Here is a 21,838-nt window from a genome sequence, read left to right as displayed (position 1 = left end):
TTTGGAACTGCATTTTTTTGCAAATCCCCATTTTGTTATTCGTTTAAATGCTAAGCTATTTACGTATACCTTCATGTTTCTCCGTGATATAACAGGAACGCAATTTAATGTCACGAGAAAAAGGTTACCTGCAGTCGAACCCTAATATATCGAACTCAGATAAGACGAACTCTCGGTTGTGTTGAACTCGTCTTTCGGTCCCTGCTGACTTCCTTACATTTATCATTTTTATTTTAATCCTGATATCCCGAACACGGTTGTGCCGATCTCGTTCTAGGAAAGTCCTAAGAGGTTGAAATTTACCCTTTCGTCTCGAACTGTCAAAGTTGGCTCTTGCAACTAAAAACATCATTCGCGCAATAAAACGTCAGGGTCATAAACGAGTAAGTGAGTGAGTTTAGTTTTACGCCACACTCAGCAATATTCCAGCTATATGGCGATGGTCTGTAAATAATCGAGTCTGGACCAGACAATCCAGTGATCAACAACATGAGAATCGATCTGCACAATTGGGAACCGATGACATGTGTCAACCAAGTCAGCGAGTCTGATCCCGTTAGTCGCCTCCTACAAGCAGAGTCTTTTATGACAAGCATGGGTTGCTGAAGGCCTATTCTACCACGGGACCTTCACGGGTTGGGTCATAAAGGAGCTACCTAAAGACGAAAGTAGAGGATTAACGGATTAACCCTTGCCTTGTATGCATCCCTAAGTATATAATAGGAGGAATCGTCATTGAAGAGCTTAGGAAGATCCTCCACACTCAAGAATAAGTAACCATGTCACCTTTAAATATGAATTCAATGGTTTGGAGTCAAGGTTTGACTCTAAGAAGGTTTGATTTCATTTAGTTTCTTCTTCTTACAAGTGAAGACCAACTTGCCAGTCAGACGAAGAGGACTTTCTTCTCATAGAGTGCTCTCGATGACCAGTGGCGGGTGACTCCTCATGATCTCAAAGGGAAATGGAGGCTTTCTCAGATGTTTTCACCAATCTGAATTCCAGTGGCCCTCGGGACCCTGTACATGTTGCCAAGCGACCCATACAAAACTCTCATTCTGAGGCACATGGTACGAAAGAGTAGTATAGGGAATGATAGTCCGAAAACACTTTTCAAAAACCCCTCTAAAAAGCCTCATTTACTAAATGAGGCTTTGGTGGGACCCTTAGCTCTTGCTATTATTGCCCCTACTACAAAGCTACGCCATCACGTTTACCGTGACTTGGCAGGCGGTAACACTGTGCCGTACGGTACGATCAATAATTTGTTGTAAGTTTTGACCGACCATATAGGATCGGTGGCTCGCTTACGGTTATGTTATGTTTATATCGATGAAACAGTTTAATGTGAACCGCCTACGATCTCTTTGGTGTTCATAATAAAGGCTTGCTGGGCTTTTTGTATTCCCTGTGCTATGTACTTTTTTTTCTCGTCCTCGCTGATAGCAGACTTACGAGACTTGGATCGAATATCTTGTTTCATTCCGTTATATTTTTTGAGTTCAGAGAGGATTGAACTAAACTCCTCTTCTGAGATCTTACTGTCAGAGAGTGCCGTGGAAATTCGCTCACTCACTGTGTTGAGTTTTGCTTCGGCCAGAACCCTGATCTCGTCGTGTTTCAATGCCTTACGATTAAGCCTGCGTGATACTAACTTAAGCGCCAACCCTACCAACCCTGTCACCCCAGCCGTTATTTCAATACCTAGCACTATAGGTGCAGCCACGATGGTGGTTAACAACCCAACGCCTGCCGCCCCTAGTCCCATGCTGGTTGCCATAAGGGTAGTGTCAGCCCCATCCACGATATTGAAAGCTCTATTATATTTTTTACATAGTGCTTTCCGCGTGTCACGGTCTTGTTCTAGTTGACGTTTTACATCACATAACTGCCTCAAGCGGAACCCATCTACGGTTTCTAACGTCTTAGCTACTTCCTCTACGACTGGGTACAGACCCATCCTATAATATATATTATGAAAGATATTTTAATTGGGTTTCAGTTAACTTTCTCTTAATGTATTTAAGGCTTAGAAGGTTTATACCAATAGTCAGGGTAATAGGTGAGAGTTTAATAGTCTCTCCTATTATTTCAATAGAAACCCCACTGAGGCTTGTTAAGTGTTTTATAGGTTCCGGTTGGTATCCTCGTTGTATAATAATACGGCAATATTGACCTTCGTGTTTGTAATCCCATCTTATTATCAACCCGGGTAAAATTTGGGTTACTCTCATGGTGCCATCACTCGTAAAGAAGACTTCTATGATGATTGTTAAAGGGTAGTATGATAGCTCAATACTGCCCGGGAAAGGTATATTAGTGTTAAATGTTAATTTATTGATTGACCCAACAGACCTTAACCTATTTTTTATATTACCAAACCCTACTATGACTGCTACACCACCATCCGGAATGAACTCCCCGATCCAGTCACCGTTGTTTCTAATCTTAGTGATAAGATCATCTTCTTTTAGTGTGATATAAGGTGAGGCTAATGTTAAGTTGATCAACCATCTAGGCTCTTTTAAGTTTGATAACGACACTCGTCTGTACACGTTGTCTTTGAAGTGTAGGATGTAGAATTCATCTTCCTCACCAGGCTGATCGAATCCCTCTGTATCTCCCAGGTCGTTAAGTGTAGTGTTGGGATGATGATTAGTCATTATTATACTATTATGATATAATTTCCAACTGGTTTTCTGATAATAATTCAGGGGTTAACTTTATACCCATGAAGTGTATGTTGTCAGGCAGGAAGATATTGATTAGTGATATCTTGTTTTCTACGATCACGTTGACCCCCTGCAGACTGGTCTTGGAGTCGACACCCACCCGCACGTAAACGTTGCAAACTTGAAACTGGTGTCGTTTCACCCACCCGAGTTTGATCCCCTTCACGATCTCGACATCATTCCCCGATGGTTCCCCTAGGTAGACTTTGATGAACAGTGTTGAGTTTGCCGGTAGACTCTCTAGTATCTTAACCACGCCTTCGAATTCAGACACCAACTGCAATTTCACGTTTTGCATGGCCGGTTTACTTGATAGCATGTGGGCTGCTATAGTGTTGACTGGGCTGACGACTATGCTACGTCTCTGAGTTGGGATGTAAGCCACGAGCAGGGTTCCATTGTTCACGACTTTGTTTAGGTGGTTGTCTTTGTTATCCGTGAACACGTAAGGGGAGACGAGTCTAATATTGAGAAACCATTTGTTATCGGGTAACAACACCCACTTGTCATCTTCGGTGAAGACGAGCATATATGGTTTATTTTTGACGACGGTAGTGCTCTCAACATCGTCTAAGTCGAACAGTTTACCTCCGAATGATGGGTATATTCTCCAGTTGTCATCACCGGTGTTGACGAGGGCGTACTTAGTGTTGGCTGTTGCTCCTGTGGTATCTATCATATCACTTAGGGCTCCACCGGAGGGGATTTCAACGCGTTTGTAAATGTTGTTTTTCAGTTGCAAGGCGTACGATTTACCATCTACTCCGGGAGCGTCGAAACCGCGTGTGTCTCCGAGGTCGGAGATCCCGATATTGACACATTTTTTCACTCCGGGTCCTTGTGCGCTGGTCATGTTACATGAAGTGTTAAGCTGAGGTATCCTATATTTACAGGATTATGATTTATATCTAACACCGATATTGTCAGCTCAGGTATGTTGCCCTGGGTTAATCTCTTATACTGCCGTGGTGAAAACGACTCGGTTCTACCGTCGTTGAATTTCTCAGTTTTCACCGGCACTGCTCTCAGTATAGTGGAAGGGTGGCCTCCTTGAATGTTATACGTTGTGCTCACCTGACTGAGATGAATGTATAGCTCTCGGTACGGTACTAGTTCGGGTAACTTCGTGCCTGTGACGGTTGTTGTTGGTTTTATCTCGTCAGGAGACATACCGAGTATCCTCGCTAATGGTCGGCCTAGCCTCAAGGAGGTTCTTCCGTTGTTGATTAACACCACTGTACCGTTTGAGTCGTTCATCTTGAGTTCGGCTCCCAGGGGTTTGAAGACCTCGTCGTTTAGAGAGCACACGCTGTAGTAGCCGTCAGTTATCTGGCTGCGAGTTCCACTGACGAACAGCTTATTGTTGCTGATATTAATGTTAGTCCATTGTGGTAGGTAGGTGATATCGCAGAGTGCGACTTCGAGTTGACCTGACGTGTTATCGATCGCGTGCGTCAGCTGAACGGCCTCACCGCTCGTTATTCCTGGAAGTGTTATGTACATATTATAATATATGAATTATAAATTATAATATGGATTTAGCACACTTGAAAATCGTGGTGAATGCAGATGGTACGGGGTTTAAAACAACCTTTATTGATATCTTTGAAAAGTATGTCGTGTCCGTTAATAACGCGCAGGCGGTGGTAAACTGGAATCAAAACCCAATGCAGTTTTGGCAGAACCAACTCAACTTTGCTGTGTGGTGTGCGACGACAGGGTCGGGTGTGACACCAGACTACGGTATAGACGAACTGAGTAAGTCGGTTATTTTGTTTCATATTTATTATCAAACGAGACGAATATTGAAGGAAATAAGTGCTCCTCTTCCCCAAGATAAAGCGTGGAGTATGACGAATAACCCCTATGATAGACGCGCTTATGAACGTGTTTGTGGGGAGTTTGAGATTCCAACGAATAAAGACTTTCGCCTTCCTGATGTGAACCATGGTCTCGGTATAGTTCTCGTGTACTTCTACAGGTCCGGAAAACATTATGCCGGTTCTAAAGATGGTTCATACAACCCACACCGTCATACATTTACAGGCCCCACAACGAATGAAAAGATCCATGTCAGCTGTATAAAACAAACCAGTCCTGATGCAGCCACAGCCTGGACTAAAATGATCTCAAAAACATCGAAAGGATTCACTCGTGCTGGTACAATACGCTTGAACGACTCGATTCGAACGTACGTGTGGGCGCTGTTGGGTGCGCAGTCGATGACGCGTTCTAACATCCTCGGTAAGGGAACTGCTTACGACGCTCAGACACAATTCGTTTCCAACGTTGAGGATGCTATCAATTCTCCAGTTGATCTCCCGAGGGCCATCGACCGTTACCAAAATGTGTTAGAATACGCCAGATCGAAAGTCAATTACGTGTTCGGCGTGGGGTTATACATGGCTCCGAGTGATATGCAACTGAGAATAAAAAAAGTGGTGGGTTATAACAACAAAATAGTCATAGCCACGGCGGACCAAAAGTTGGGTATCAACCCCGATATTAACACCCCACATATCCCACACATCCCACCACGTGAAAAGGGTATAGTGGCGCCACCTCCGGAGCCTAAAATTCATGTGGAGGTACCCCCTGGGGGTGTGGGGGTTTCCACCACCTATCAACAGCATATTGATAATAAAACAGCCCTAGTGGTTGGTGGGGTAACTTTGGGACTTATTTGGTTAAAGATTTCTTAGCCGCTACGTACACCAGACCCGCCACGGCGACGATGGCTGCCCACAGGTTTTGACTGAGCCACATGGCAGTTTTAGACAGAGCGCTCAACAACCACGAGACGATGCTACCCAGGATGCCGGGAAGGGCTTCGGCGGCTTTACCAGCCAGTTTAGCTAGGCCTTCCCCGAGTTTTTTAATCCAGTCTTTAACACCACCACCACCGCCTGGAGTTCCCCCGCCGCCGGCAGGCCCCACAGGGGTTCCTCCCACCAGTGACACCACCAGGGTTGATATGATAAAACCCAATGCAGTCAGAATGCTGGCGATGGTGATCCCTTGCTCCCGGAACAATATCCGAATCCTGTTGGCTAAAGTTGTATCTTCATTCAGTATTCTATCGATTGTTTCCCGAATGCGACTGATCTGGGATCGAAGATGTTCACGATTCGAGGAAGCGGCTTCCAATCGTGTACGTCTCTCGTCTTCTAAATCGCGTAGTCGTTCATTGATACGACTCTTCATATCATCGTCGTCAGTTTCGGTGAGTTTGGTTTTTTCCCTAGCGATGTGCTCGTCGATTTCGTTCAGTTTCCCCATGTTGTTCACGAGTTCTCCACGCACGCGTTTCACGGCTTCGTCTAAGTCGCGCAGTTCCCTTACCGGAAAGTCAAATCCCGGTAACGGTTTGTCCCAGTAGGTGCTCAACAGTTTTTCTATGCTGTCCGAGGCTTCTGTAGCACGCTCTGGCGTCATTTCATCTATAGTGGTGAGGTGGGATCTGGTAGCTTGCAGATCTTCTTTAACGGCCTTAGGTATTGCACCACCGTAATCAGGTATGTTTAGATGTTCATGGATAAATTCAACACCACCATTGCGGCTGGCTAGAGTTGACAAGGCCAGTGGTTTTTTATTGATCTTGTTAAAGAGGTCAACCTTTGGGGCAGACTTAAGACGTAGAACACCCTTTTTATCAATAAAAAAATTCTTATGGTATATACCCTGTGGTTCAACGTAGTTTTTATCACTTTTTAATCCTTCGTAATAATCATTTACCGTTGTTTCTAAAAGTTGTTGGCTCAATGGTGAACTAGTAAATGAGGTCTCCTGCACATCGGATGCCTGGGCACTAGCGCCCGGCATCTCATCCATATCTATATCTTCATCCATTAGTATTAAAAATATATTTTATTTATATAACAATGTACGGTAGAAAATTAGATCCTTTCAGAAAATTGAGAGAGCCATTAGGTGCCAGAGCCGTGCGACAGTCGGTGACCATCACAAACAATCCCAGCAAGATAGACCAGAATCAAACTCTGCTGGTTAGATTTCCAAACCTTGGTGAGAATGACCTCATTGTACCAGGCACTGTTCGACTGGCGTTCAATATCACGTTGACCTCCGACAACGACAAACGCGAGCTAGTGCGGAACGTGGGTCGAGCTATCATCAAGAAAACGACCGTCAAGATCAGTGGTAACGAGGTACTGAGCATCGACGACAGCGACGTGTTTCACTGCTACAAGGATCTCTGGAAAAGCGAGAGAGAACGAGTCAATGATGTGTACCAGGGTATCAGTAAATCAACCCGAGCGCGTATAGGGTACGTCTTCACGACAGACCAGCAAGACAAGCTATCGGACGGTGAAAAGGCCATCGCTCTAGCATACGGAAATCGATTCTGCGTGCCGCTCGACTTCGAGTTGCTCACGGGACACGCGCCGTTTTACCAGGCCGCGCTGGGTGATAGGCTCGAATACGAGCTCACGTTTAACGACTATAGCAAAGTAGTGCGTACGCCGAACGGTGATGAGGCCAGTTATGCCATAGACAACATCTCTCTGGAGTTCGACATGGTCACTAGCCCGGAGCTGGCCAGGCAGGTTCGAAGCCAGTACTCTGGGAAGATGGCTATCCTGTACGATCGCGTGCTTAGGCATAGATCAGTCGTGCGAGATAAGAGCGACACTGTGTGGAATATCAACCTGAATGTGCCGGCGCGATCGATGAAAGGTATCCTGGTCGTCCCCGTGGAGGATTACGATCCATTCCGGAGGGACAGCGAGAAGTTTTTCAACCCCGAGATTGAAAAGGTGGAAGTTACCATCGAGGGCGTGCCCAACCAGCTGTTCAGTCATGGTATGAGGCCACACCAGCAGTGGGATGAGATAAAAAAGCTACCAGTGGGGGATTACATAACAAAGGACCTGGACCTCGGCTCCGTGCAGATCGGTGAATACCTGACCACCAAGTATGCCCTATGGTTGGACATGCGATCCACGGATGATGATAAACTGCACGGTAGCGGGCGCCGTATAGATAACGGCAGCGAAGGGATAACCATCCAGATTAATAAGAAGGCCCAAACCGCTGGTAAGTTGAAATTATATCTGTACGTAATTATGGACGCGCAACTTAATATAGACAATGGGAGATTCGTGCAAGCCATCTACTAGTGGGGGGTACCCCCCCACACCCCCCAACAATAAACTGCCCCACCTCCCCACTGACCCACACTGCGCTATCATATGCGGGCAGACTGGCTGTGGTAAGACCGTTTTCGTGTTGGATATGTTGGAGGGTTACTACAAGGGTGTGTTCGATAACATCGTTATCATGTGCCCTACTCTGAGCATGAATAAAACGTACGCGCGACCTTGGGTGATGACGGACCCGGACGTACACAAAATCGACCCTGGAACACGCCTGCAGGACTGGTTGAAAGCTCTTCACGAGAAATTTAAAGGGGAACCGACGCTGTTTATACTGGACGACTGCAGCGCTAATCGCGAGATAACAAAAAAGAGAGACATGCTATCGTACCTGGCCTTCTCCGGCCGGCATGCAAATCACAGCGTCTGGGTGCTAACGCAGAAGTTCAACTCGGTGTTGAAAGACCTCAGGGAGCAGACGCGATGGGTGGCCTTATTTCACTGCAAGGACAGGGATTCGTTCGAGGAGTGTTTGAGAGAGAACGATGTGATGAGTAAATTAGAACGGGAACGGGTGAAGAAACAGCTCGCTGAAACTAAACACGCTAAGCTCGTTCTAAAGACCGACCAACCCGTGGCTTATATAGTATGCTAAGCAAAGCTAAGTAAAAGCTAAGCAAAGCTAAGCAAAGCTAAGCAAAGCTAAGCATATAGCTATGATATTCGAAGTATTTGTCGTGTGCAACTTAACCTTCATTTCTCTGTGTTTTGTCTGTATCGGGTATTATATAGTTAAAACTAAATCTTACTTGTTATATTATAAGATGGAGTGTGAGGAATTGCTCGAACAATTGTCTGTGGAGGGTTCCCCCACGCCGCCCGCAGGCCCCACTGATGACAAGCGAGAGAAACTGGTGGCGTTGGCTGTTGGAGGTAAAGCCAAACATTACTTTGGAGACTACACTCCAGATAAAATTAACAAAATGTCAGCTGAAGAAATCGATAAGCTGTACGCTAGATACGAGTCCCGGCTCGGAGCAGAAATGACAAAAACAATAGGATCGGCTATGACCCAGATATACACCGGTATTGTATCACAATTCCTTCCCATTCCACCAGAGCGCCGACTTTACCTGTGGGAGGACCTAGATAAAGACCCTTTTATCGAACACGCCGTGAGCTCTATCAGCTGCGGGCTGTACCACAAATATGGTATGTTGTTGGCTCCAGTGACGGCGGCGATTATCACGGCAAAACATTGCCAATTTGAGAGAAAGAATAATAATAATAGTATAGATGGATGCTGCACAGGAAACCCCAGTGGAGGTACCCCCAACAGTGATGGAGGAGACCCCACCCCCAACAGTGACCCCTTCAGTGGAGGTACCTCCAACAGTAACCAGACAGAAGAATCCTAAGAGAGTAGCTGCCGGTAAAAAACGGTGGTGTAACCAACATAAAGTGACCAACCCAACCCGACTGTTGTTGGCTGTAGGCGTAACTGCTGCCGTGGTTATAACATGGTTATACACCTCCCACAGTGAGCCACAACCCAACAGTGAGGTAACCCCCAACAGTGGGGGTATGGGGGTATCCCCCATGGTAGACCCGCATATCATGTTATAATTTAAAATATTTTATATCATATACATAATGTCTGAGGGGAAAACGTTCGTCAACGACGCATACCACGCCACAGTGGTAGCCAGTCTAGCAGTAGGGTACGCTCGGTTAACTAAAATGGTGCTTAAACAACCAACTATCAAGCTAGATTTCAACCTGCAGGATATGGGTATGCTCATAATGAACCTTGGTATGGCGATGGCCACAAAAGACATCCTAGTAAAACAAGGGATCATACCTGATAATATAATGAAATAAATATAGGGATGGCCACGATAGCTATGATGGTCGGTGGGGCGTTAGTGAAAGCCCTGGCATTTTCCGGGAGTAATTACCTCTTCTCGAAACTACGAGATGATCACGCGGCTGAAATACAGGAAGAAAGGAAGCGACACGATCTCGCTACTGAGAAACTACAAAGAGCACAGGCCGAGTACGCTAAAAAACGCCTCCAGAGGATCGATTTTATTAATGAACAACTCACGCGTGAAAACCATGCCGTTCAAACATTCAACGATGTCGATGAAGCAATGAAAGAATACTACCTACTAACTGGTAAACGATTGGAAGCGCTCAATAAACCCACACTCGCTCAGTACTACACACCATCCAAGGGACAAATGAATCGTGAACTGGGCTTCATAGTGTTGGGTATAGCAGCTACTGCGTTGGTTGCAAAGCAATTAAACTAAAATACCTATATAAGTAAACATGAGACCCGCTCCATACCGATGCGAATATATACTTATGGGGAAGACCGAGGCCTGTGGTAGGAAATGCAGGAATCAGGGGTTCTGTTGTTTCCATATGGGAAGTCCTAACTACACGTGTTCTGTGTGTGGTATCGGGGTTAAAGGACACTACTGTTTATGTAAAGCTCACGGAGCGAACGTAGTCAGACATCAACTCATATACGAGAATAAAAAAGGCTACATAAAAGAACGTAGGCGACTGCTCAAGATAGACTCCAATTAGAGATTATACACACCTATGTATAGCTATGTCTGTGGAAAACATATTCAAATATGAACTGGCTTTATGGGGAAGCTTCAGATTTAAGATAATAGTGGATGTGGTATGGATTAAAGAGGGTGTTAAGTATACTCACCCCTTCGAATGGGAGCGGGATATCGCGTCTCAATACCATATAGAACGTTTTTCGAGTATAAGTGAATACAAGGAATACTATAACCAAGGTGAGTACTGGATTGAAACAGCCACACTATATATTTTACCAGGTACGTGGGACGATTTGACAGAATGTCTAGAATTGTACCCGGCCACCAGAAAATATTTTTTAAGAGTTACTGCCGACCAATTAGACATTGATTCTCTTAGGTGTAAACACTATGGCTACTGTGCGCGAGCTCAAGCGGGCCGCAAAGCAGAGAGGTGTTATCGGGTATTCTAGAATGCGGAAGCCAGCATTGTTGAGATTACTAGGTTTAGAAGTCCCTCCTACGGTAAAACAGTTAAAAGCTCAAGCGAAACAGCTTGGATACACGGGTTATTCAAAACTGGGGAAAGCCGGGTTAACCGCATTGTTATCACATACCCCAGTAGCACGTCCAACTGTAAAACAACTGAAAGCCGAGGCACACGATTTGGGTTTAGGCGGGTATTCTCGTATGAGAAAACCACAGCTTGTAGAATTATTACGACAGAATAGAGCTATTGACCTACAGTTTGTGCGCACTGAGCACGCCGTAGGCAATTATTTGAGAGGTTGGCGCATGCACATTGATAGAAACATAGACATTACAGATATTAAGCCTCTGATAGCTGATAAGGTCAACCAGGAACTAAATAATCTAGGAAGTATCAAGTTTCAGATCACAGTGAAAATGTCGCTCGATAAGCAGGTTGGGAGTACCACTGAGTATGTTCAGCCTTACTTCCGAGGTAAACAAGAGGTCGTCACACATGCAGAGACCATTGACGCATCAATCGATACAAGTTTTCAGCAGATACGAGAATACCTAGAACGCTACACACACTTAGGGTCCGGGTGGGCTGTAGATAAAATCGATAATGTCTATCTAGATATAGCTAAATACGTGCCGTTCAGAGGTGGGTCATACCTAGCCTTGCCTCCCTACTATAAGAACAAACAAGCCATAGTAAACGTTAAGAATAGAGGAAACGATTGCCTGAGGTTATCTATCAGGTCAGCCTTATTTCCAGCTGCCACTAATCCGAACAGGCCTTCTAATTATCCACAGGATGATGGGCTCAACTGGGATGGTATAGATGAACCCACCCCAATATCCCAGATCACTAAAGTAGAAAAACAGAATAATCTGGCTATAAATGTCTTTGGGCACGAAGGTAATACAACAATAATACACAGGGTCAGCCCGGTGAAGGATTGTCAAGTTATTAATTTATTCATGATTCAAAAAGGTGAAAAGTATCACTACACGTGGATAAAACATCTCAGCCGGTTGTTGCACGACCAGTCGAAACACGTTGGGGAAAAACACTTTTGTGTACGATGCCTACACTGTTTCAGTCGGGCTGATTTATTAGAATCCCACCTGGAGGATTGCCAAGGTGTTGGGCAGACGGCCATACGAGTCGACATGCCTAAGGAAGGTGAAAATATCCTAAAATTCGACAATCACAAGAATCAAATGTCTGTGCCTTATATCATATACGCCGACTTCGAAGCCTTAGTTGTAGGGGAATCATCCACTAGTGGGAGTTTCACACACAAAACACAAGAGCATAAAGCCTGTTCGTTTGGATACATTGTCGTCCGTTGTGACGGGGAAACGAAAGCTCCGGTAGTGTATAGGGGTCCTGACGCGGCTGAAATGTTTCTAAAGTGCTTGCAGGAGGAAGAAAAAATTATTAGGAATGCATTGTATAAAATCGCTCCAATGCGTATGACCAGAGCCGACATGCTAGCTCACGCCAGTAGCACTAACTGTCATGTGTGCGACTCGCCACTTAACGGTGATTCGGTGAGAGATCACTGCCACATAACTGGTAAGTATAGAGGCGCCGCTCACAACGCGTGCAACCTCAAGCTTAAAATCAATCCTAAGACAATAAACATCCCCGTTGTCTTTCACAACTTGAGAGGATACGACTCTCACTTGATCATGCAGGCCATCGCGAAAATCGATGGTAATATATCGTGCATCCCAAACAACATGGAGAGATACATCTCCTTCAGCTTAAACGGACTTAGGTTCATTGACTCGTTTCAATTCCTCCTGTCGTCACTCGACAGTCTGGTCAAGGCCAACAATACCTTCCCTATCACAGATCGATACACAGACGCCGAGACTAGACACCTGCTCATGAGGAAGGGCGTATACCCATATGAGTACATGGATAGCTGGGCTAAGTTCACAGAGACCAGACTACCTCCTATCGACTGCTTTTATAGCAAGCTGAATGAGGCGTCCGTCTCACGAGACGATTACTCGCACGCGATTAACGTATGGAATAAACTTGGTTGTAAGAACCTTGGCGATTATCACGACCTGTACTTGAGGACAGATGTACTGCTGTTAGCCGACGTGTTCGAGACGTTTCGGCGGACATGTTTCAAGCAGTATAAACTCGACCCCGCATGGTATTACACCAGCCCAGGTCTGTCGTGGGACGCCTTGCTTAAAAAGACAGGAGTTAATTTAGAATTGCTCACAGATTACGACATGCACCTATTCATTGAGAAAGGCTTGCGAGGTGGGATTTCCATGGTATCCAAACGATACGCTAAAGCAAATAATCAATACGTGAAAGGTTACGATCCTAACAAACCAACCAATCACATTCTCTACCTCGACGCAAATAACCTGTACGGCTGGGCTATGAGTCAGTATCTACCTACAGGAGGATTCGAATGGGTACCAAACGTTGATGTTATGAGCATTGCACCAGATTCGAACAAAGGGTATATCCTCGAAGTTGACTTAGAGTATCCCAAGGCATTACACGCATCGCACAACAGCTATCCCCTTGCACCCGAACGTATGAAGGTTAACACAGACTGGATGTCTGAGTACCAACATAACTTGTCAGGTGGTCGTGTGGCGGACGTTGAGAAACTCGTGCCTAACTTAATGAATAAGACCAAGTACATAGTTCACTATCGCAACCTACAGCTGTACCTGTCATTGGGTATGAGGCTGACCAAAATACACAGGGTGCTCATGTTCGACCAGAGCCCATGGATGGAGCCCTACATCAGAATGAACACAGACCTACGAAAAAAAGCCACCAGTGATTTTGAGAAAAATCTCTACAAGCTCATGAACAACTCGGTGTTTGGTAAGACTATGGAAAACCTGAGGAAACGCGTAACCGTGAAACTGGTTAGATCTAATGAGGAAGACAAGCTCAGGAAATTGATAGCCAGTCCGGCATTCAACCGTAATAAAATATTCACAGACGACCTAGTTGCCATACACATGAAGAAAAGCCACATAAAATTCAACCGACCTGTTTACGTTGGGATGAGTATCCTCGATTTATCCAAACACCTGATGTACGACTTTTACTACAACGAGCTCAAGAAACAGTACGGCGACAGGTGCGAAGTGCTGTACACTGACACGGATTCCCTGCTGATGGAGATTCGAACCGAGGACGTGTACGAGGACATGAAAAAACACATCGATTTATACGACACCAGCGACTATCCTAAGACCCATACTATACACAGCACGGTAAATAAAAAGGTCCTAGGTAAGATGAAGGACGAGTGTGCTGGCACGCCAATAGCTGAGTACATAGGTTTGAGGCCTAAGATGTACTCCATATTGAAAGCCGACAATAGTGAGATCCGAAAAGCTAAAGGGGTTAAGAAGTATGTGGTGAAACAACACATCAAACACGCCAGATTCAAGGAGGCCCTGTTCAAGACCCGTACCTTTAGGCATAAGATGAACACGCTTAGAAGTGATGGACATAAGATATACGGACTGACTATAAACAAGACGTCCCTATCGCCTATGGACACGAAACGTTGGATAGCTATTGATGGTATAAACACATACGCGTATGGACATGAAAAAATTTGAGGCTATTTATTACAGCCCGCGTGGATATTGGAAAGGAGCTAGCGCAGTAGATAAGCTATCTAAAATGGCACGAGTATCACCAGAGAAAGCCAAAGCGTGGCTTGAAAAACAAGCCCTGTGGCAGATCTATTTGCCGGCGCCACGCTACGTACCTAGAAGGAGTTTCGGAATTAACATACCTAATAGCATTCACCAGGCAGACCTACTGTTCCTACCTCATGATAAGAGGTACAAGTATGCCTTAACCGTAGTGGACGTAACCAGTCGTTACAAGGAAGCCGAACCCTTGACCACGAAAGATTCGGCCAAAGTAGCCAAAGGATTAGAACGCATATACAAACGCAGCCCGCTGACGTGGCCAACAGAGCTGCAAGTTGATCCCGGACGGGAGTTCATGGGTGCCGTTTCACAACTGCTAGCCAAACACGATACAAAGGTCAGACGTGGCACGGCCGGAGCCCATCGCAGCCAAGCTATAGTTGAGAGATTTAATAGGACTTTGGCTGAGCGCTTGTTCGGTCATCAATATGCTAGGGAAATGACAACCACTGGAAAACGATCGACCGAATGGGTAGCGAGGTTACCCGAGGTGGTGTCGGCAATCAACCATGAAGTCACCCGTCTCACTGGTAAGAAACCGGCAGACGCTATCAAACTAAAATCAGTGTTAGCAGAGTCGGCCGCTCCATTGCGTGGGAAGGAGAAACAGATACCGGATAGGGCCCTAGTGAGGTATCTATACCAGCCGGGGGAACACGAGGGCGATAGTCGTAAGCGAGCCACCGATCCTATATGGTCAGTCAAAACTTACAACATAGATAAAGTGGATATAAAAGCCGACGAACCTAACTTGTACTACTTGAGGGGTGGGCCGGGTAGGGGATTTGTAAGAGAAGAATTATTGATCGTACCGTACGGCACAGTGTTACCGCCTGCCAAGTCACGGTAAACGTGATGGCGTAGCTTTGTAGTAGGGGCAATAATAGCAAGAGCTAAGGGTCCCACCAAAGCCTCATTTAGTAAATGAGGCTTTTTAGAGGGGTTTTTGAAAAGTGTTTTCGGACTATCATTCCCTATACTACTGAAAGTGTCAGGGCAGAGTTCCAGGACAAAGCCTAATAAGAAGGAGATTGACCCATGGGTCATCCAAGGTGGCGAGGGGCGTGTCATTAAGAGGCATGCTCTAACCCTGGATATAGGCAGAGGAACCCACAACCAATCCCATTTAACTCGGCCAAGTGGAATGATTCATCCACCCATCTACCCAAGAGACAGCCATATCCAGGTCCCGTCGTCACCAGCCCGAGATGGCAGTCTGAAGGATGGGACAAATCTCAGACTGAGAGTCAGAGGAGGAGGAGGCACATCTGCTCAAACTGAATGGGCGTGACCTCTTTGCGCCTCTGACTTGAAGCACCCCTGTTGGACTTTGAGAGATGTATCCGGAAGATGGGACAGAACATGGTCAAGATATACAGAGGGATATCCTAGGGTTAATCATGCCAAACGGGATTTCGCTGCATATGAAGATGCCTGTGGATATTCTGTGGATGTTCTGTGGACATTCTGTGCAGCCATCAATGTTCCCACTCCCATAGATCTCAGATGTACGGAGACTAGATTGAGAACGATCCAATGGAGCAGCATTCTGTGGAATGTCCTAGACGATTCCGGATAGATTGTATAAGTCCTGTGACCCGCATACTAACCTGTTGCAGGGGACTCCAGCCACTACAGGATCATTTTGGATATTTTAAAGATGGTCCTGCACATAACCCAAGAGAGGATAAGAGGCATTAGAGGATTCAGAAAGCTTCTGATTTGTTCGGAAGGAGATGGATAAAGTCATACCACTCGTTCACCCACAATCTATTTCGGAAAGGAAACAATATTTTAACCATGTCGTGATTCACAAACATAGCATCCTCAGGGATGATATGATTCCCACTGAGCATAGTTGCTTAAAATGGCCAATACATAATTCAGACCTTCGCAGCTGTTGCTTCGTTTATTAGTACTCATTTTGATGTAATTAAAAACCTACTGTCATTTAGGTACCTGGATTGCTTGGATGTAGAACACAAGACGTTTGGCAATGTCCCCGGGTCAATCAGGCCCATGTGTGCAGTTAACGTGGATAAACATTAAGATTGACCATAAAACATTAATTAGCGATTAATTGTTGATGAAAATGTTTTGACAGTGTTCACAGAGCTTGAGGAATACATCAAGTTTCGGCTAAAAGTTCTAATTAGAACTAGACATTTTGAGGACATTTCGCAGTTTAAGACCAAAATTATTTTCGACGCAATTTATTATTTCACTTGTACCATACGTTTCACGTGTTTTGTCAAGTGGACAACTGACTAGTCCTTAGGACTGGTGCTAGCGGTAGGGCAGGGTGGGTGAGTGAGCGAGTTTAGTTTAGTTTTACGCCGCACACAGCAGTATTCTATCTATATGGATGCGGTCCATAAATATTCGAGTCTGGAAGAGAGAATCAACAGCTTTGATCTGCACAAGTGAGAACTGATGACATGCGTCATCCAGGTCGTTGAGCCTCTCTTACGACAAGCATGGGTTACTGAAGGCCAATATTCTAGCCCGGCCCTTCAAGGGTAGGTAGGGCAGGGTACGCCTATCGTCCATTTTCGTAAACGCATATATATGTTGTAGACTGTTCAGTACAATCGATCTTGGGAAAGATCAAAGGTCAAAGGTCGCTAATATTTACCTGGATGTTGAACATAAGCTGCTAGGCTGAGATAAGGTCAGTGCAGAGAAATACCCGGTTTGAGCATTTGATAGGGGCGATAGGGTAACATAGTGGTTAAAGCCTTTCCTAAAAACGCTGAAGATCCAGGTTCGATTCCCCATACGGTATATTATATAAAGCCCATTACTGGTGTCCCCTGTTGATACTGAGGGAGCGAAAATGACGTAAAACTATCCGTCTCGATTACTGATAATCATATATACTACCGACAAGAAATAGGGGAACTAATGAAATAATAGCGAATTTGAAACTGCTTTAAATATCCACTAAATCAATTTTAGGCGTCAAGTTCAATATCTGGTGTGTCACCATGTTGGGCAACACATTCATGGCACCTTGATGGCATGCTGTTAATCAATTTCCGGATGGTTGCCCGTGGTATTGCCCGCCATTCCTCTTGGAGAGCTGCACCAAGCTGGGCCAGGTTGGTGGGTCCTGGGTCCTTCGACCAAGAACGTCCTAGAGATGTTCAATTGGCAACAGGTCTGGGGACTTAGAGGGCCAGCCCAATGTCTGGATACATTCTTGTCGGAGATAAGCGGAGACAATTCGGGCCCGATGTGGTCTGGCATTATCATCTTGGAATACAAAATTTCGGCCGATAACTCTAGCCAATGGAGCCACAACAGGACGCAATATTTCGTCAACGTATCGCTGACCAGTCATGGCTCCGTTGATGATGACCAAATCTGATCGTCTGTCATGTGTAATCCCACCCCACACCATGACACTACCACCTCCATATCGATCATGGTCAAGAATTGCTGCTCTGGCATATCGCTCCCCGCTCCGACGCCAACAATGTTTTCTGCCATCTGTGAATCGTAGGCAAAACCTTGACTCATCAGAGAACATGGTGTAACGCCAGTGGCGCATAGCCCGTCCCTGATGCTGCCTAGCCCATGCCAATCTTTGGCGCTTATGGTGAGCTGAAAGGGTGACGCCCTTAAAAGGCCGTCTCGTTTTCAGACGAGCTTGATAGAGTCGGTTTTTAACGGTTGAGGTTGAAATGCGTCTTCCATTGAGTGTGCGGAATTCTCTATTGATGGCAGGGGCCGATTTAAACCTATCGCGTAGAGCAATTAACGTAATGAGACGATCATGTCGTGGTGTCGTTGATTTTGGTCTACCACGCCCAGGTTTCGTTGCAACCCCATCCGTTTGACGGTACTTATCCAACAGGCGTGAAATTACACTTTTTGATTTACCCATCTGCCGGGCAACTTCACATAATGATCCTTCCCCCCCTCCCAAAATCTCTATTGCATTAGTGACTTCTCCAGTACATTTACAGGAGTTAACTTCTGTATGCACGTGTAGCACGTGCTGGGCATGCATTATGCGAAATTCCATTGTCATTGGATGTTGCGTTTGGGAGATACGCCACGAGAACGGACCCTGTCACAGTCAAAGTCATCTACATTCAATTTCTTGGTTCCCTTATTTTCTGTCGGTAGTATATTAACAAATATAATTTGCAATAAAAGCGCTGTGTGTTGAAACAAAGGGATTTGAAAATACAATGACCAGAATACTTCACAAAAACAGGCAAGAATCCATTTTACCAAGCGTATACGTATGACATTGTATCTCAAGCCATCCTGAGGGTACAAAAAGACATCTGCAAAAACACAAAAGCTCTACCTACAGTACCTTCAGCCACTGATATGCCTCCCAGCAAGAAAGCGAACCAGAGATGTATCGCGATATGAAGCGAACACTGATGTATCGCCAAAGAGTGAAAGTTGATCAGTGATGCCATACGCATCATACTCCGACTTTCCAATTACATCCTTATAACCACTCACAGAGATCTGTAACCGACCAACTATTTCGGTGCTCACCACAAAGACATTAGCCGGGAAAGACATTTCAGAAATATATATCCTCAACTGATGTGGCTCTCCCACCCATTGTTACGGTTGTGTGAACATGGAATGTGGCTCTTCCGGTTATGTTGACAAAACATGCTTAGTGATTCAAACCCGTTACCGTATTTAACAAAGCAAGACATGTTTCCTCATAATTTTATTAAGATTACAACATGCTTTGTTTCTATAATTAACACAACATCGTATACCAATAGGTGTATTATATACAATACTGACACCTTATATAAAGCATATAAGCAGCATCTCCTCACATATAAGAAGTGTACGTAATGTCATTTATTACAATGTTATTTAAACTGTAATGGAAAATTTAATTTGCAGAAAGTATAAACGATATAACTTACTGACCAGAAAGGTTTATCAGTATCCTAACACCGACACATCTTCGCCACCACACCACACCACCCTACATCTTTTCCCTCTCACACACCAGCAGACACACACTCTCTACCATACATAACGCTCTGGCTAATACACACAATAATTGAACCTTTTAAACAGTGAGTGAGTGAGTTTAGTTTTACGCCACACTCAGCAATATTCCAGCTATATGGCGGCTGTCTGTAAATAATCGAGTCTGGACCAGACAATCCAGTGATCAGCAACATGAGCATCGATCTGCGCAATTGGGAACCGATGACATGTGCCAACCAAGTCAGCGAGCCTGACCACCCGATCCCGTTAGTCGCCTCTTACGACAAGCTGAGTCGCCTTTTATGGCAAGAATGGGTTGCTGAAGGCCTATTCTACCCCGGGACCTTCACGGGTCCCTTTTAAACAGACATGTGTGTCAAGAAAGGCATGGACGTTAATAGCGGTGTTCAATCATGGGTCACCAAGCACTTCATATGTTCTAAATTATCACCGGGATAGAATAGGCCTTCAGCAATCCATGGTTGCCATAAAAGGCAACTATGCTTGTCGTAAGAGGCGACTAACGGGACCTACTACCAACCATTTACGCGTGTACTAAATATATGACAAACCTAACCCTGGTCACAGAGAGATTGCAAATGTATTGAAATGCATGTCCTACTATCACAACATTCACCTATGTTACACATGCTGGAAACCGCATGACAGCAATGGCCAGATTTACACACCTGTGAAATACATGTAAATGCAGAGTTCATTGTTCGTTTATTTTAACAACGATTTAAATGTGTGTATATCTTACAGCTAGGTGATACGTAGATTTCAAACGTTGTTCATATGACCGCCGGCTGACACGTACATTTTCTAACAGTAAATTTGGGTAATTCAGTCATTTTGTGTGTTGCAAGATGTCACTGTCTTACATGTGTTACAGGCAAACGAGATCGATTCAGTGTCAATTAAAGTGGGGACGCTATCTTACCGGTTACGGTAATTCATTAATTAATTAACGTATTGGAAATCTGGCTTTATCGGCAGCAGCCATATACTTGATATGTGGCCGTCCCGGCAATAGTCATTTTGAAAAAAATGGCTCTCCCGGCCTGTCACCCGTGTAGAGGGGGTCTTGCAGAAGGTTTCCAAGATGTGGACTACATACAGTCAGCTCATGTGTCAGGAGAACAATTCGTACTTTTTGTACCATTTTGATGATATCCTTATAAGTTTAAATACTTTAAGGAATTGTATGTCATAAGTGTAATCAATACCGGTATTGTAAATTAAGTTTTACGCCGCTTTTAGCGATATTCCAGATATGGGCTTCACACCTTGTGGGGAAATCGAACCCAGGTGTTAGGCGTGAAGTACGAATGCTACCAGGATACCCTATTGCCACAGTACCGATATTGAAGGAAGGCTAACTTCACTGCAAAGGCAACTCGGCGTCATTAACAAAGTGCCAAGTAATTAGTAACACAAATTCTTAAAAGTTGTAATATTTTCGGTTTTGTTTGAAACACATACAACTGAATATTTTACAAACCTTAACAGTATGGAAAAACACATTACGTTCTTTAACGTCCGATACATTCGGTTTCAGATAGCACATATTTTATTCAAATTGTCGATATGGAAATGTCTCTGGGTTTATATTCTTTTTTGGACACTGGCTGAAAGGGGTCAGACCATAGGCCTTTTGGAATCTGGTCAAACTCAGGGGTAGGTTGTTGTCCGCTTCTATATGAATAAGGGTGCTACTGGCAGACTGTGAGAGATTTCAAGATATCAAACCAGATCGCCCCAGAGTCACTGCAGTGGAAATGATAGGCACACGATTAACGCTACATTACGTAACCGATTCCTTAACGCAGCAGATCTTCCAACAAAACACCTCAATGTTAACAATGTAAGGATATCCAGGAGCACCGGTCGTTGGCGTTTAAGGACAATCGGACAGTAGGAGACTTGCACTTCACACACCACTAACACTACGTCACAGGCAGACGCGTTTGAGGTAGAGTAAACATCATGGCCAATGATCTCTTGTGCCCTTCAAAGATGAAAGCAGATTCAAATTGTTTTTCCATGGTAGTCGGCAAAATATATATTATTATTCAAACATACCCCAAAGCAAGAAGTCAACGGTATGCCTCTAGGACCATGATTGTCATAAAATTTCTCAGACAGCAGGGTGTAGAGCGGATGGCACACACGTACACACACACACACGTAACCCAGCGCCAGTTGGTCTCCAAGGACTCCGCAGAGTTGTAGCAAAGAAATGGATGGC

General features: G+C 44.8%; 1 protein-coding gene across 6 annotated transcripts in view; it reads right to left on the bottom strand.

The window, feature by feature from the left end:
• Positions 1–21,838, bottom strand: part of LOC137290520 (ornithine decarboxylase-like) — a 40,014-nt gene that overhangs the window by 15,085 nt on the left and 3,091 nt on the right. Inside the window, exon 2 of one of the 6 annotated variants that reach the window (XM_067821526.1) lies at positions 8,656–8,770. The exons of 1 other annotated variant lie outside the window; for it this stretch is intronic. Coding sequence is in view for 2 of the 5 variants with exons in the window: in XM_067821524.1 (XP_067677625.1) it covers positions 19,111–19,152 (42 nt within the window). In the remaining 3 variants the exon portion in view is untranslated. Of the gene's footprint in view, positions 1–8,655; positions 8,771–18,934; positions 19,223–21,838 lie in introns of those variants that run through there. 4 more of the 6 variants (XM_067821525.1, XM_067821524.1, XM_067821528.1 and 1 more) reach the window with 4 other exon arrangements.

Source organism: Haliotis asinina, chromosome 7, assembly GCF_037392515.1.
Source record: "Haliotis asinina isolate JCU_RB_2024 chromosome 7, JCU_Hal_asi_v2, whole genome shotgun sequence".
Lineage (NCBI taxonomy): Eukaryota > Metazoa > Mollusca > Gastropoda > Lepetellida > Haliotidae > Haliotis > Haliotis asinina.
Note: the sequence above shows the minus strand (reverse complement) of the source record. Positions and strands in the feature narration are given on the sequence as shown.